General features: G+C 42.6%; 1 protein-coding gene across 2 annotated transcripts in view; it reads right to left on the bottom strand.

Moving 5' to 3' along the window:
* Positions 1-15,163, bottom strand: part of GPR180 (G protein-coupled receptor 180) — a 37,209-nt gene that overhangs the window by 12,815 nt on the left and 9,231 nt on the right. For both annotated transcript variants that reach the window (XM_007526846.2, XM_060191758.1), the window contains exon 3: positions 6,500-6,700. In XM_007526846.2, the coding sequence (XP_007526908.1) occupies positions 6,500-6,700 (201 nt within the window). The remainder of the gene's footprint in view (positions 1-6,499; positions 6,701-15,163) is intronic.

Raw genomic sequence — 15,163 nt, 5'->3', positions numbered from 1 at the left:
TGAGAGCTGGGCTCAAACCTGGTCATGCACATGGCAAAGCAGTGCAATATCCAAATGAGCAATTTCTCCAGTCCTCTCTCTCTTTTATTTTGCTTTGTCACTGCTGGGGTTTCACCACTGTGGGCTCACTTTTTCATAGAGATATACAGAGATACAGAAGCAGAGAGACAGAGGCAGAGAGGGAAAGACAACTTCCCCCAAGTGGTGGGGAGGCTAGGCTCAAACTTGGGTTGCATGCATGCAAAAAAAGATGCCTTTCCCAGTGACTTATCTTGTTGGCCCATAACTTGGTTCTCAAAAGTATGCCTGCTCATCACAATGTCTTAGGAAACCAAACCACAAAGAGTGGGAAGGGTAAGGCAATAGGAACTGAAGCTGAAAGTGGTTTATGCAGGGAAAGAGAAGAGGACTAAAACCGGACGACAAGGAAATCACCATGTTGACTAAGCAAGAATTCCCAATGGACAAAGGGAGCTGGCTGGAAGACAAAGAGTAAAGTAAGTCTGCAGGTTATTTATTAAAAATGGTAGCAATCATGAAGTGGCCTCTAGCTCCTATCAGCAGCTTGAAGCACTGTAAATCTTTTGACAATGCCTTCATTTTCCAGATATTTCGGGGAGGGGGGGAGTGTTATATAAGCCAGTAGGCTTGCTTTGAGTCTCTGAATAGCTTGGAATTTACTTGGCTGCATTTTAAGCTAGTCCCTAAGGTGGGGGGCCAGCTTTTCCATTCTACCTAAATAGCCCTCGCCAGCAGTGAGTGGTTACCACAGAGCCGTTTCTCTTCAGAACTCATGATGAACAGTCTGCATCGCACTGGTTTCCACTGCTATTACGAACAGGGAGTCTGCTCCGTCTCCCATGTGGGGTGAACCCCCAAATCACAGGGCAGGAGAGTCAGTGCTTCCACTCTCTGGTAAATCATTTTGGAAAAGCAGTTCAGAAAAATAAAAAAAGCAAAGGGAAACGGTTAATGAGCAGTTCACTCTTAATCAGAGGGAAAAAGGCAACAATGGAAATCGTATTTCAGCCACTGGGTGTCTCTCTTGCTCTACATAAACAGATGCTATGGGCTCACTTCCCTAGTCTGAAGGAAAAAGCAGGTTTAGCCTTCCGGAAGTTATTTCCTGTTACAGGACAGTGAGGTTTTCTATTCAGACGCCTTACGTAGAAATCACTGCAGCTTAACAAATGAAGTCTGAAATCACTGTAGTCATGGAATAAGTCAGAATATATGCTCACCACTTAAGTTCTATACGCTAACCTGTGGTTTGAATTGTTCCTTCCTGGAAAACAGAATCAAACCTGGCATTCTCTTTAAGGTTGCACTTATTTATAATACTTTAAGGACTATCCATTACAAGATAAAGCCTCATGCTCTGGTAGGTTACAAATTCACCATCAGAAGAACAATCTGGGGTTACTTATAGGAGGAATACTGATGACTACACATGTCACCAGCAAATAATTTCATGAAGATAATTCCTTCAGTAACTTGTGTTAGGGCATTTGTCCTGCATTTTTAACTTTGAAGAATTTTTACCTCAATTCTATCCATCTACTTTCCAAGCAAGAATGTTGATTCTGCAACTCGGTATTCTAAAGAAATACCTCTGAAGAAAAGTCAATTATTTCTCTTTAGCTATGAACCTGACTTTTTGTTCTATTACTAGCCTGCATAAAAATGTAAAAAAGTTCAATTTCTATTCTCCTTGAAATGGAAATCTAATTTTAAAAGAGGCAGTTATCCTGTGCTAAACCCTAGCTGTCCACAAAAATAAATAAATAAGGAGTTGGGCTGTAGCGTAGCGGGTTAAGTGCAGGTGGCGCAAAGCTTAAGGACCGGCGTAAGGATCCCAGTTCGAGCCCCGGCTCCCCACCTGCAGGGGAGTCACTTCACAAGTGGTGAAGCAGGTCTGCAGGTGTCTGTCTGTCTATCTTTCTCTCCCCCTCTCTGTCTTCCCCCTCCTCTCTCCATTTCTCTCTGTCCTATTCAACAATGACAACAATAATAATAACCACAACAATAAAACAAGGGCAACAAAAGGGAATAAATAAATAAAATAAATATTTAAAAAATAAATAAATAAGTACTATGGAGAGAGTATGTGAAAGGTGACAAGCACGTTTATAAGGAAGTGGACAGATTTTAAGGCACTCTCAATGGGAAGATGATTTGTCAAACTTAGCAAGAAGAAAATTTATAGTACATTGTCAGTAAACCCAGATCCAGATATATGATAGCCAGAAAAAAGGGTGAGGAAAAGGGAGAGCCTTTGGGTCATGGAAACTTCCTACCTACCCATCATACCTGCTATCTCAGAACTCCAAAATGTAACCTTCCACTCTCACATTCTCCAACCCATCAGAGAAACTCCAGTACCCTTGCCACTAAGAAGTAAACCTAATCTATCACTTCAAGCATACCAGCTTACTCGATCTTCTTTTTTTCCTTGTTACCAAGGAGAAATGGAGAGAGGAGGGGAAGACAGAGAGGGGGAGAGAAAGATAGACACCTGCAGATTTGCCTCACCACTCATGAATTGACCCCCTGCAGTGGGGAGCTGGGGCTCGAACCAGGATCCTTATGCTGGTCCTTGCGCTTCCGCCTGACGCCCCCCCCCCCATTTTTTAAATAACTTCTGGGGCTAAGTTGGACTTTCACCTGCATGACTGAACTGTACAAGGTGAACTATTTTTTTTGTTTCCTTTTCCCTTTCAATCACAGATGGAAATGGGGGGGGGGAAGCAGAGAGGGAGAGCGAGATACAGAGAAGAGAGATATCGCACCATTAACTGCACATGAAGCTTCCTCTAATGCTTTCATGTAGTTCTGGGGGTTCGAACAAAGTGTGTGCTATACTGGTTAGCACTCTTCCAGCTCTTAGGATCCTAGGTTTTGAAAGAAGTAATTTTGATGTATTCTACATTGATGCAGAATATTCCTGCGCGTCACTTCTTGACATGGTATTAGACTTAGTGCTTCTAAAACTCTGGATCAAACTCTAGGAAATATCAGATTACCCAAAGTTTAATAGGTATAAAATAAATCACTGGTTTAAAGGGAAACAAATGATAAAAGTGAAGTAGAATAACGTGTGTTTTGCAGTGATGTGTACTACGAAATTTTAATTCAAACCTCTTGGAAACCTGGTTTACCAGGTATTCTTAATAAAGGGCAAAGCAAATCAATTTTCTCCACGAAGGGTAGAGAGTTAGACAAACGAGCAAAAGTTCCAAAGAGGACTAATTAGAATTAGTCCCTGGAAACACATTTTCTTTTTTTAAAAAAACACATTCTAAACCCAATGTGGTAGAGTAGGGAGACTCCTCATCAGGCTGAAAACATCTCTCCCAAACAAAAGTAGAACCGTAAGGACTGTCTGAGAAATGGTTCCACACATTAGAACCAACTTCTGGAACTCTGACGAAGTACCAAAGCTTCTACTCCAAAACCAAGTCCTGCTGGGAGAGGACAACTACATCTTTTTTTTTTTTTTTAAGCTCTCCAGGTTTATATATAGGGATCAGCTAGGAATTGCTGGGGCTGGGTGCTGGCATACCTCATTAAGCACAAATGTGACCCAGGTTTGAGCCCCTGGTCCCCACTTGTGGGGAGGAGCTTTGCAAGTGATAAAGCAGTGCTGCAGATATCTTTCTATCTCCCTCTCCCCTCTTGATTTCTGACTGTGTCTATCCGACAAATAAAGGTAATAACATTTAAAAAAAAAAAAAAAAAAAGGAATTGCTGGCTTGGATGTCAAAGCAGAGTTAGCCACATTTTATGGCAATATAGAGTTAGGCATATATTAAGGCTTTCAGGCATTTCACATTTCAATCAATCAAATGATGTTCCTTAGGAGTTAAGACAGTCATACAAAAAATCGGAAGACTTCTGACACTTCTTTATAATCCCCTCAGACCAGTCTTGCATAGAATAACATACTTAATGAAAAGATATACTAAAGAGTGAAGTTATGTTCCTCATTTAAAGATTTGTCAATATTTATTAATGCGTGTGTGTGTGTGTGAGAGAGAGAGAGAGAGAGAGAGAGAGAGAGAACGAATCACACAGTGGTACACCTAGTTAAGCACACATATTATAGTGCACAAGGACCTGGGTTCAAATCCCTGGTCCCCACCTTCATGAGTAGTGAAGCAGGGCTGCAGGTGTCTCTCTCTCTCTCTCTCTCTGTCTATCTATCTATCTCCCCCTTCCCTCTCAAATTCTCAGTCTCTATCAAATAAATAATTAAAGACTCAGATAAAAAAATAAGAAGAAGTGGTCCAGGAGGTGGTGCAGTGGATAAAGGTGTTGGTCTCTCAAGCAGGTCCTGAGTTCAGTCCCTGGCAGCACATGTACCACAGTGATGTCTGGTTCTTTCTCCTATCCCACTCATTAATAAATAAATAAAATATTAAAATAAAAGAAAATTCTAGTTGTAATTCAGAATGCTGAGAAAGCTCCAGAACACAGGTATTGAGATAAGCCAAAAAGAAAAGGGCAAATTCTGGATGACCTCACCTACTGGTGGATCTTGGGAAATTTTAGAAAAGAAAAACGCAAGGTAAAACTTGGACTGGGTGTGGTGTGTTGCACCAATGCAAAGGACTCTGGGGAAGGAGGGGCAGGGATGGGATGGAGAGGGCTCTGGGGTGGGAAAGGACCTAAGCTGGGAGTGAGAGTGTCTCACAGACAGACACGTATTGTGGGGAGATGAGAGGATGGACCTATGTGTCAACAACTGTATTGTAAACCATAAGCCTCGCCCACCCCTGGTAAGATGACAAACGAAGACATGAGCAAGGTTCAGGATGCGCCAGGGTGAGTATGAGCGATGTTCTACAGACCACAGATGGCACAGGGCACATTTTTCACCACTTTCTGGCCTCTGGTGAGACGTCAAGTTGGGAATGAGGAAGGACATTTGAGGATTAGGGAAATGGAAGCCTGGATAAGGAGGTAAGGAGGCCCTCTCATGATCCAGTGTAGTCTTGTAGACTGTTCTAAATGTGTCTTGTGACACAGTGAGGGTTTATGGTTAAATGAAACCATCCAACCCATCCATCCCAAGTGATCAGTCATCTCTTGGGTTTCCAGGCCTTCCCAAATGAGATCTCTTCTAAGAAGGGAAGGTGTGGTAGGCACTGACTTCACTACTAGTAATGGCCTACGTTTGCATTTTAGAACGATTTTTACAGTGGATTTTTTTTTTTTTTTTTTTGCCTCCAGGGTTGACACTGGGGCTTGGTGCTAGCACTATGAATCCACTGCTCCTGGTGGCCATTTTCCTCCCGATCTTATTGTATAGGACAGAGAGAAATTGAGAGAATAGGGGAAGATAAAGGGAGAAAGAAAGACACCTGCAGACCTGCTTCACCACTTGTGAAGTGACCCCCCCACATACACAGGTGGGGAGCAGGGGCTCAAACCTGGATCTTTGCTGAGGCACTTGTGCTTTGTACTATGTGCACTTAGAATGATCTATTTTTAATATGCCAAGTGCCTTACTTGTTACTATGTGTGTTTGTGTGTATATATATATATATTTCTTTTTTTTTTTTCAGATTCAGCGATAAAGAAATGTTTATCCCTTCATGCATAGATTTCCTCTGGACTTACTGTCCATAAACACTGCTCCTTGAGGGGTCTTTCTAGCTGTGGCAATCCGCACCTTGGACCAAGCACCCGCTTAATTGAACGCGGCCTCTCTTCGTCTACTCATCCCACAGGCTAATGAGACTGAACTGGACTGAACTTTTCTAACATTTCCAGGTGCGTAATGAACTCACGAGCTCAGCCCCTGGCCCTTCTCACTGACAGCTGCCGGCAGATTTTGGTTTTCATCCTGACATACTAATTTGTAAACCGGGTGCCACACTTTATAGCACATCCACCTTGAGTCACAAGTAGTCATTCCTGTCAGTGCCACCGTTCTCACTTCAAATACTTCATCAATGTAAAACTGTGATAAAGCATTTTAAAGGAGTAAGTCTGATTTTGAAAAGCATTACTGACTTTGATAATTCCTACAAGGGGTACAACCTCCAGGGAAAGCAACCCCTCAATATGCTCAGTCTAGCTCTGAAAGAACAGTCATGCAAGTTATGAAGCTTTTCATCTCATCTAATCACCAAATTTCCAGTTCAGAATGCTCAAGCCATTAACCTCTTTCTGATTGTGAAAAGATTCCTAGGTTATCACAAAAACAAGAAGGCTAAGACTATACAGAGGAAACTAACAACTACCCATGATTTGTTCACCCAAGGGAAATAACTGACTGATATTTTTATACTTCTATTTTAGTCTCTGTGTTTTCTAGAATAATTGAGATCTTACTATCTAAAGTCTTACCTTTTTTTTTTTTCCTAGCTCTAAAGAGTCATGTGTGTAGCTGCTGCCTGACTGCTGAATGAGTTGAGTCGTTTATATTAACAGAAATTTGGGTACGGCTCTGCTGGTCGACATTTAGGCCATAGATTTAAACATATGCTCTTACCTGATTCTCCAGCACTAAAATGGTCGAATGGATTCCCTTCAGCATCTGGGTTTAATAAGATAATTTCAAATGGGATATCTTCCACCTGCAGATTTTCACTGTCATCTTTGCACGTATACTTGTCTGCATAAAAGACATGCCACACGTGTGGATGTGGAATCTGGGACACCGTCAGGTTATGTTCAGTCTGATTCATGGTCACTTTAAAGAGAAAGAAAACAGTGCTTTCAAAGCAACCTCCACCCCCAAATGTGTTCATTGCTTTAGTCATACAATCAATTTGAGGTTAGAATTCTTTGGCTTAGTCCTTATTGCCTTGGAAATCCAGGCCCTGTTGTAGTATTGGAATAAGGTCTGTAAAACAGAAAGCAGATAAAAATAATGTCTTCAGCAAAGGAATCACCAGAAAAGCACCACAAAACACCACAAATGGACAGAATGCTTTCACAGCAAAACTCTGTTGACTTCATATATTTTCAGTGATTCAAGCCAGTTAGGGACACTCAAGCAAAATATATTATGGTAAAATATACACAAATCAAAAGTGACTATTTTAACCATTTTGCAGGGAGGGATACTTTGCAAAATGACTTACTTGGGTTAAATTTAAAATGGAGTGCTCAACTTAGGAGCTATCAAGTACTAACCAAAGATTTTTTTTTAAATATTTATTTTATTTATTTAATCCCTTTGTTGCCCTTGTTTTATTGCTGTAGTTATTATTGTTGTTGTCATTGTTGGATAGGACAGAGAGAAATGGAGAGAGGAGGGGAAGACAGAGAGGAGGAAGGAGAGAAAGATAGACACCTGCAGACCTGCTTCACCGCCTGTGAAGCGACTCCCCTGCAGGTGGGGAGCCGGGGCTCGAACCAGGATCCTTATGCCGGTCCTTGTGCTTTGTGCCACCTGCGCTTAACCCTCTGCTCTACAGCCCGACTCCCAATCCAAAGATTTTCTTCAGGTCCTTTTCTGACTGGTTAGTCTGTCAATAGGTAACAGCAATATAAAGACAGAAGGCACAAAAACATAAAAAGAGTTATTTTACTGGGGCAGGTCTATACACAGAGGGCGGGGCAGGAGGGGGCTGGAAGCTCATGAAATGCTGGTATCACACAGATCCTTTTGAATCCCAGCTCTGATACCTACCTTCTACATCACCTTGGATGAGTTATATAAGCAAAGACATTTTCTTCCTCTGCAAAACGAAGACAAAACTTCAGACGGAAGAGCTGCTGGGAGCCTCAGTTCTATGAGTCACTTAACAAGGCTATCTGCCATTTACCAAAAACAATTGCTGAATGTGAGCAACTACTAAAGCAGTATGATGAGTCGGGCGACCCAGATGTGGCTGACCATCTCATTGCCTCCCTGGATGCAGCGCGCCAAGCCCGCTGGCAACAACTCATGGAAAGTCTGAACTTCACCCACTCAAGTAGGAAGGCCTGGAAGCTTCTTCACAGACTGGGTGCCGGTAGCCAACCCCCTCCCGTCTCCCATCCTCCCGTATCTCCAAACTCAGTGGCCAGTCACCTAACTCAAGTTGGACGTGCTAAGATCGACCCAGTCTGGAAAAGAGAAATTTCCCATGAGTGGTCATCCCACTTCCGGTTATCTTGTCCATCTCCAAAACTCTCTCCCTTTACACTGTCTGAACTGGAAGACACTTTGAAGAGGGTTAAACCGGGAACAGCTGCTGGCTATGATAACATCACCCCAGAACTCATTCTTAACTTGGGCCCCGCGGCAAAGAAGTGGCTCGCTTCATTCCTGTCCCACATCTTGGAATCCGAATCTATGCCCAAAATTTGGCGTCCTGTGAAGATAATAGCAGTTTTGAAATCAAAGAAAGACCCAACACTGGCCACAAGCTATAGACCAATTTCTCTCCTCTCCGTGTGTTACAAACTCCTTGAGAGGCTGCTTCTGTCACAAATTTCTCCTCTTACAGAGAAATTCCTATCACCCGCCCAAGCTGGTTTCCGCCCAGGAAGATCTACCTGTGAACAAGTCCTGGCCCTCTCAACTTACATTGAAAATGGATTCCAGAAGAATTTAAAGACGGGTGCTGTCTTTGTTGATCTCACAGCAGCCTATGACACGGTCTGGCACCGTGGTCTCCTAGTCAAGATCTCAAGATGCCTGCCTCCATGGGTGGCCAACACTATATCATTTCTTCTCCAAAACAGAAGATTCCGGGTGCATCTGGGTGACAAGTCTAGCAGATGGAGACTTGTCTCAAGTGGCCTCCCCCAGCGCTCTGTTCTGGCTCCTACACTATTTAATATTTACATCAATGACCTTCCAGAAACTTCTTCAAGGAAGTTCATGTACGCTGATGACATCTGCTGTGCTACTCAGGCATCCAAGTCGACATCCTCGAGGAAACACTCACGAAAGACATGTCTCTAATATCTGATTACTGTAAAAAATGGCGACTAATCCCTAGCACTGCAAAAACGGTATCATCTGTTTTCCATCTACACCATGCCTCGGCCTCGCGTAAGCTTAATGTGCAGCTTGGCGATATGAGAATCCGGCATGAAGCCCAGCCAGTCTATCTTGGCGTTACTCTCGATCGCACCCTGTCATTTCACGAACATCTCATAAAAACTGCAGCAAAGGTGGGCGCGAGGAATCACATCATTGCAAGACTGGCCAGCTCCTCATGGGGCGCGAGCGCTTCCACACTACGATCATCATCTCTGGCATTATGCTATTCCACTGCAGAATACTGTGCCCCAGTATGGTTCCGTAGCCCCCATGTCCACTTGGTTGATTCCAAATTATATTCCTCCATGAGGATCATTTCTGGAACCATCCGTTCCACCCCGGTTCCATGGCTGCCAGTTCTTAGCAACATCGCCCCGCCAGATATTCGTCGGGATGCGGCATCATCTAAGTTCATTTCCCACGTCTACGCTCGACCGGACCTGCCAATATACGCGGATATCTTCGCCCACCCTGTCCAACGCTTGACGTCTCATCACCCAATCTGGTCCCCTACGCCTACACTGAACTTCTCTGTTCCAGACTCTTGGAAACAGAGCTGGCAGTCAGCTGAGGTAAAGAACAAACACCTCATCACAGACCCCTGCAAGTGTCAACCAGGCTTTGACCTAGCACGTTATGATTGGGCCCTCCTCAATTGCTATCGAACAGGCCATGGCCGGTGCGCCGCTATGTTCCATCGCTGGGGAGCCAGAGACGACCCGAACTGCCCCTGCGGCTCCAGACAGACTATGACCCACATAGTCAACGACTGCCACCTCTCCAGATTCAAAGGAGGTCTCGAAACTTTACATCAGGCTCAACCTGACGCTGTTGACTGGCTACGGAAGAAGGGCAAACGCTAGAAGAAGAAGAATTGCTGAATAAAGGTTAATTCTCATTTTCTTTTTAAAAATTATTTATTTTTAATTTATTTTTTTTATTTCTACCTCTAGGGTTATTGCTGGGGCGAGGTGCCTGCACCAGGAATCCACTGCTCCTAGAGGCTATTTTTTTCCCTTTTGCTGCTCTTGTTGTTGTGGTTATTATTGTTGTTTTTATTTATTTATTTTCCCTTTTGTTGCCCTTGTTTTTCATTGTTGTAGTATTATTATTGTTGTTATTGCTGTCATTGTTATTGGATAGGACTGAGAGAAATGGAGAGAGGAGGGGAAGACAGAGGGGGGAGAGAAAGATAGACACCTGCAGACTTGCTTCACCACTTGTGAAGCGACCCCTCTGCAGGTGGGGAGCCGGGGGCTCGAACTGGGATCTTTACATTGGTCTTTGTGCTTTGCGTCATGTGCACTTAACCTGCTGCACTACCACCCAATCCCCAAAGTCAGCACTAATTTTCTATTAGATATTTTTTATTTATTGCATAGAGACAGGCAGAAATTGAGAGAAAGGGGGAAGGAGAGAGGGAGAGAGACAGAGAAACACCTACAGCATTGTTTCACCACTCATAAAGCTTTCCCCTTGTAGGTAAGGACCGGGGGTTTGAACCTGGGCCCTTGTGCCTTGTAACGTGTGCATTCACCCAGCCCTTAATTCTCCTTTTCTTATTTAATCAGAGCACTGCTCAACTCTAGCTTATTGTGGTGCTGGGAACTTCAGCGCCGCAGACACGGAAATCTTTCTGTAGAACTACCATGCTATTTCCCTGGCCCTTTCTTTCCTTTTCTTTAAAACACAGTGCTTAGGGTCAGTCAGACAACTCAAGGGTAGCACACAAGACTTTTGGGTCTGAGGTGCAAAGGTTCCATCCAGGTTCAACTCCCAGCTACCTAAGATAAGCCAGAACCTTGCAATGCTGTGGTCTCTGTCTCTGTATCTCATTAAAATAATAATAAAACAAGGTAGTTATACTAATGAGTGGTGCTCAACCCAGGGTAATCTTATTTCCCTAAAGGGTATCTGAAAATGTGCAGGGTCAATTCTGTTGTCACAATAGAAGAGAAGCTACTTCATGGGCTACTGTGCTGAACTTCAAACAACACAAGGTAAAGCCTATTTATTTATTTGACAGAGGGACAGAGAAATTGAGAGAGGAAGGGGAAACAGAGAAGACAGAGACAGCAACAGCACTGCTTCACTACTTCACTGCTTGTAAAGCTTCCTCCCTGCAGGTGGGGACTGGGGGCTTGAACATGGGTCTTTGGGTACTGCAGTATCTGCACTCAAGCAGATGCGCCACCACCTGGCCCCAACAAAGTAGTCTCACGCAATCAAGAACTGCCCCAAATGCCAACAGCAGCCTCTTTAGAAAATGCTACATTCATGTAAGACCTCCTCTAGATCTAAACAATGATTCTCACCCATGAGGCTCTCACACTGTCACAGGGGTGACAGTCTCAGACATGACGAATAAGAAATAAGAAGAGTTAGAAAAGCAAGTCTGGCTCTACCACTTGGCTAACCTGGTGACTCAGCAAAGAGGTTATCCCCTGTAAATTTACTACCTTGCCCCCAACTTGGCTCAACAACAGTAGAGAATGTTTCATCCTCTGAAGGGAGGCTGGACAACATACTCTATGCTCCACCTGAGGAAGATGGGTCCTGATATTGGGGCAGCTTGGAATGTTCCTACTCATGACCACAGAATGTGAGCTCAGATCTACAGGGATGCAGAGGTCACACAGGCTCCTAAGTTGAATATGGGCCCCGGATCACATCAAATCGATGGGGTTTAGAATCAACAATATTAATATATCTTTCCCATATTTGGGAGCTACTCTCTTCCCTGATCCAGCTTTTTGGTCCTTTTTCCAATGATGACATCATCTCCCCAGACAATAACTTGGATCCACCTGCATATCAGATTTCAGGCTCAGAGAAAAAAAAAAAAAAAAAAAAAACTAGTATAGCTATTCAAGTCCCCAGCTCCCCACCTGTAGGGGAGTCGCTTCACAGGTGGTGAAGCAGGTCTGCAGGTGTCTATCTTTCTCTCCCCCTCTGTTTTCCCCTCCTTCTCTCCATTTCTCTCTGTCCTATCTAACATCAATAATAACAACAACAATAATAACTACAACAATAAAAATAAAAATAAATAAAATAAAAATAAAAACTAGTATAGCCATAGACCCTTTGGAATATAACTAAAATATGCTTACTATCTATCTACAGAACAGAGACACCCCCCCCAAAACTCTTCATCTGCACTACTCCAGCCTTTAGGTCCATGATTGTTCAACAGTTTTTTTTTTTTATTTATATGTTAACTCTCTTTTCAGCCACCAGGTTCCAGATGCTACCATGATGCCAACCAGGCTTCTCTGGACAGACAACCCCACCAATGTGGCCTGGAGTTCCGATACCCCAGAACCTTGCCCCACTAGGGAAAGAGAGAAGCAGGCTGGGAGTATGGATCAACCTGTCAACGCCCATGCTCAGCAGGGAAGCAATTACAGAAGCCAGACCTTCCACCTTCTGCATCCCACAATGACCTTGGGTGCATTTTCCCAGGGGGTTAAAGAATAGGAAAGCTATCAAGGGAGGAGATGGGATGCGGAGTTCTGGTGGTGGGAATTGTGTGGAGTTGTACCCCTCTAATCCTAAGGTTTTGTTAGTGTTTCCTTTTTATAAATAATAAAAAATATATATAATTTTAAAAGAAAATAAATAAAACAAATAAATTTACTATCTTGATCGAAAATAAAGTTTCATGCTCAACTTAGTTTAAGAGTTGTAGCTTTTTTTTTGTTTTGTTCTACTTTTCTGTGGGACTGAGGCCTGGCACGTGCAGTTTTAGTACTCTTCAACTGCTTTTTCATTCAGAGAGAAAAAGAGAGAATGAGACCACATAGCACTAGAGCTTCCCCTGACGCTGTGGGGCTGGAACCTAGGCCACAGGCAAGGCAAAGCAGACACCTTACCCAGTAAGCTATCCTCTGGCGCTTCAGAGTTCTGGAGAGGAGCAAACAAGATATGAACAGTCCATGAAAAGAATATGATTCTGTTAAACATACAATATTCTTAAAAACACGAGATTATGATGGGTCCAACTCTAGATTGCTCCCAGTGCATATCCATTAGTCTCAATCATTCTCTCAAAGAAAGAAAGAAAAAAAAACTAATTTCTAACAAATGAAGGTAATTTCTGGTGGGAATTTGCATATGAAAGTCACTTGAGAGGACGTGCTGAAAGGATCTATTTGCTTAGGTGCATTAATAATCTTATGGTTTGGAAAAGAAGAGCCTTCCTCTTAGGAGCTGCGAGATGGAGTAGAGAAAGGTTCCTAACCACGGCTGAGTTCCACACAACACGATCAGGAACAGAAACTCACACACACCACCAACGCCAAGTAAAACGGAGGCACCACTCAATGGAGGCCCAGGATGTACAGATGGTGGCTGGACTTCAGCATGACTTGAAGGTTTCCCTACTGAAAAGTTAAGAGGACACTGTTTAGAGGTTGTCTCCACAAATGCAACACAGACACAGCTCATCACAGGATTCTAATTTTGAGGGCCCGAATCAGACAACTGGGAATTCTCATTAATTAGCAGGTAAATTGGGTTAAGGTGATTATAATAATAATATCCCAGCATTGGTGAGATTAAATGACTAACTAAAGTTGGCTGACATTTCTACTGGCTTCTTTTTCTTCCTTCCTTTCTTCCTTCCTTTCTTTTTCTTTCTTTCTTTCTTTCTTATTTTTCTTTTTTTCTGTATATTTTCTGGGAGAATGTAGCAAAGCCTTCAGCCTCCACTGTCTGTCAAATACTTGAAAAGCCTTAACAGGAATTCAGTATATGATCAATAAGTGGCTGAGAATTAAGGGTTTTTGAAGTGAGGGGCTCGCAGTTAGATCACTGGGACCTCATTCTGCGAAGTTTCTGCTCTGCTGCTGCTTGAGCACTGATGCTTTCTCTCGTCCAGAAAGACAGTATCAGCATTAGCTATTGTACTGTCACCACTACACTTTCTGATGGTTCATTTTTAAATTCTGTGGATGAACATCAAACAGCAACAAAAGTCTACCTCAGAAAGGGATGAGGACCTTTTCATTTTTCCCTCTCCCTGCCTTTTTCCAGCAAGCCTGGGAAACAAGCCTCTAGACAAAACTGTGTGCTCATTATGTTTGAGACACAAGAACACGCAGCGGACCTAATCTACGCTGATGTACTTAGCACCACAAACATTAACACAACTTGAATCACAGAGGATGGTGCTGAACGGATAATTGCTCAGTTATAAGAAAAAGAACACTGTTAAGCAAAGTACACAGAGTAATAAAATGTTCACACTTCTAGGTGACTTACAAAACATACCTAGTGCACAAAAGGAACTATGTGCAGACAGACAGCACCGCAACACCACTTCAGATACCAAATCACATCTGACTGCAAGTGACTTTATATATATATATATACAGAAACAGCATTTCTCCTGCTTTTGGATGTCACTAGTCTGCTTACAATTTTACAATAGCTTCTATCATTTAAGAACTTGCTGTTTCACGATGCTGTTCAAAAAAGAACAAAGGGAAACTAAAGGATAATTTCTCAAACATTCATTCAGATCTTTCAGATCTGCCAGCCTTTCCGCGGTTCATAACAGTTTGGTTTTTAGGTAGCAATCAGGCACAGTTAAGACCTTATTACCAAGAAAGCTGAAGGCTATTAATTCTTACGTCTCATTAATGGCCACGAGATGAGGTCTATTTTTATAAGAAACTATTATTAAATATGTGTCGCTACTACCCTGTAATGAATCAGCATGTTTTGTTTGTTTCAGTATACCAAAGCTCCTAGATAATTACATGCTGTAAACATGACACATCTAAAAAAAAAAACCTTAGAGAATGTAAATTTTCTTGCGGTTTGGATTTTGTTTACAAGAATTGATGAAGTACACAGAAAGTGACGTAGATACAGATGTGTATAGATTAAAAATCTTCGTATCTATATGTGTCTACGCTACAGATAAGTTCAGATAGACACACAGATAAATAGATAAATGGTCAACAGAGAACAGGGAGATATTCACGAGGATATATTTTATTCCAGGTCCCCAAATTTATATGCAGCAAGCAAGTAGGAAGGCCTAAAAAGACATCATAAAGTTCATAATGGAATAGTATCCACTTAGACTTAGATACCCTCCTCACCTACTTCCTATCACATTTCCCTCACTCACTCCAGAGCTAACCTTTTCAAAGCAAGGACTACAAA

The sequence above is a fragment of the Erinaceus europaeus genome, chromosome 5 (genome assembly GCF_950295315.1).
Source record: "Erinaceus europaeus chromosome 5, mEriEur2.1, whole genome shotgun sequence".
Taxonomy (NCBI): domain Eukaryota; kingdom Metazoa; phylum Chordata; class Mammalia; order Eulipotyphla; family Erinaceidae; genus Erinaceus; species Erinaceus europaeus.
Note: the sequence above shows the minus strand (reverse complement) of the source record. Positions and strands in the feature narration are given on the sequence as shown.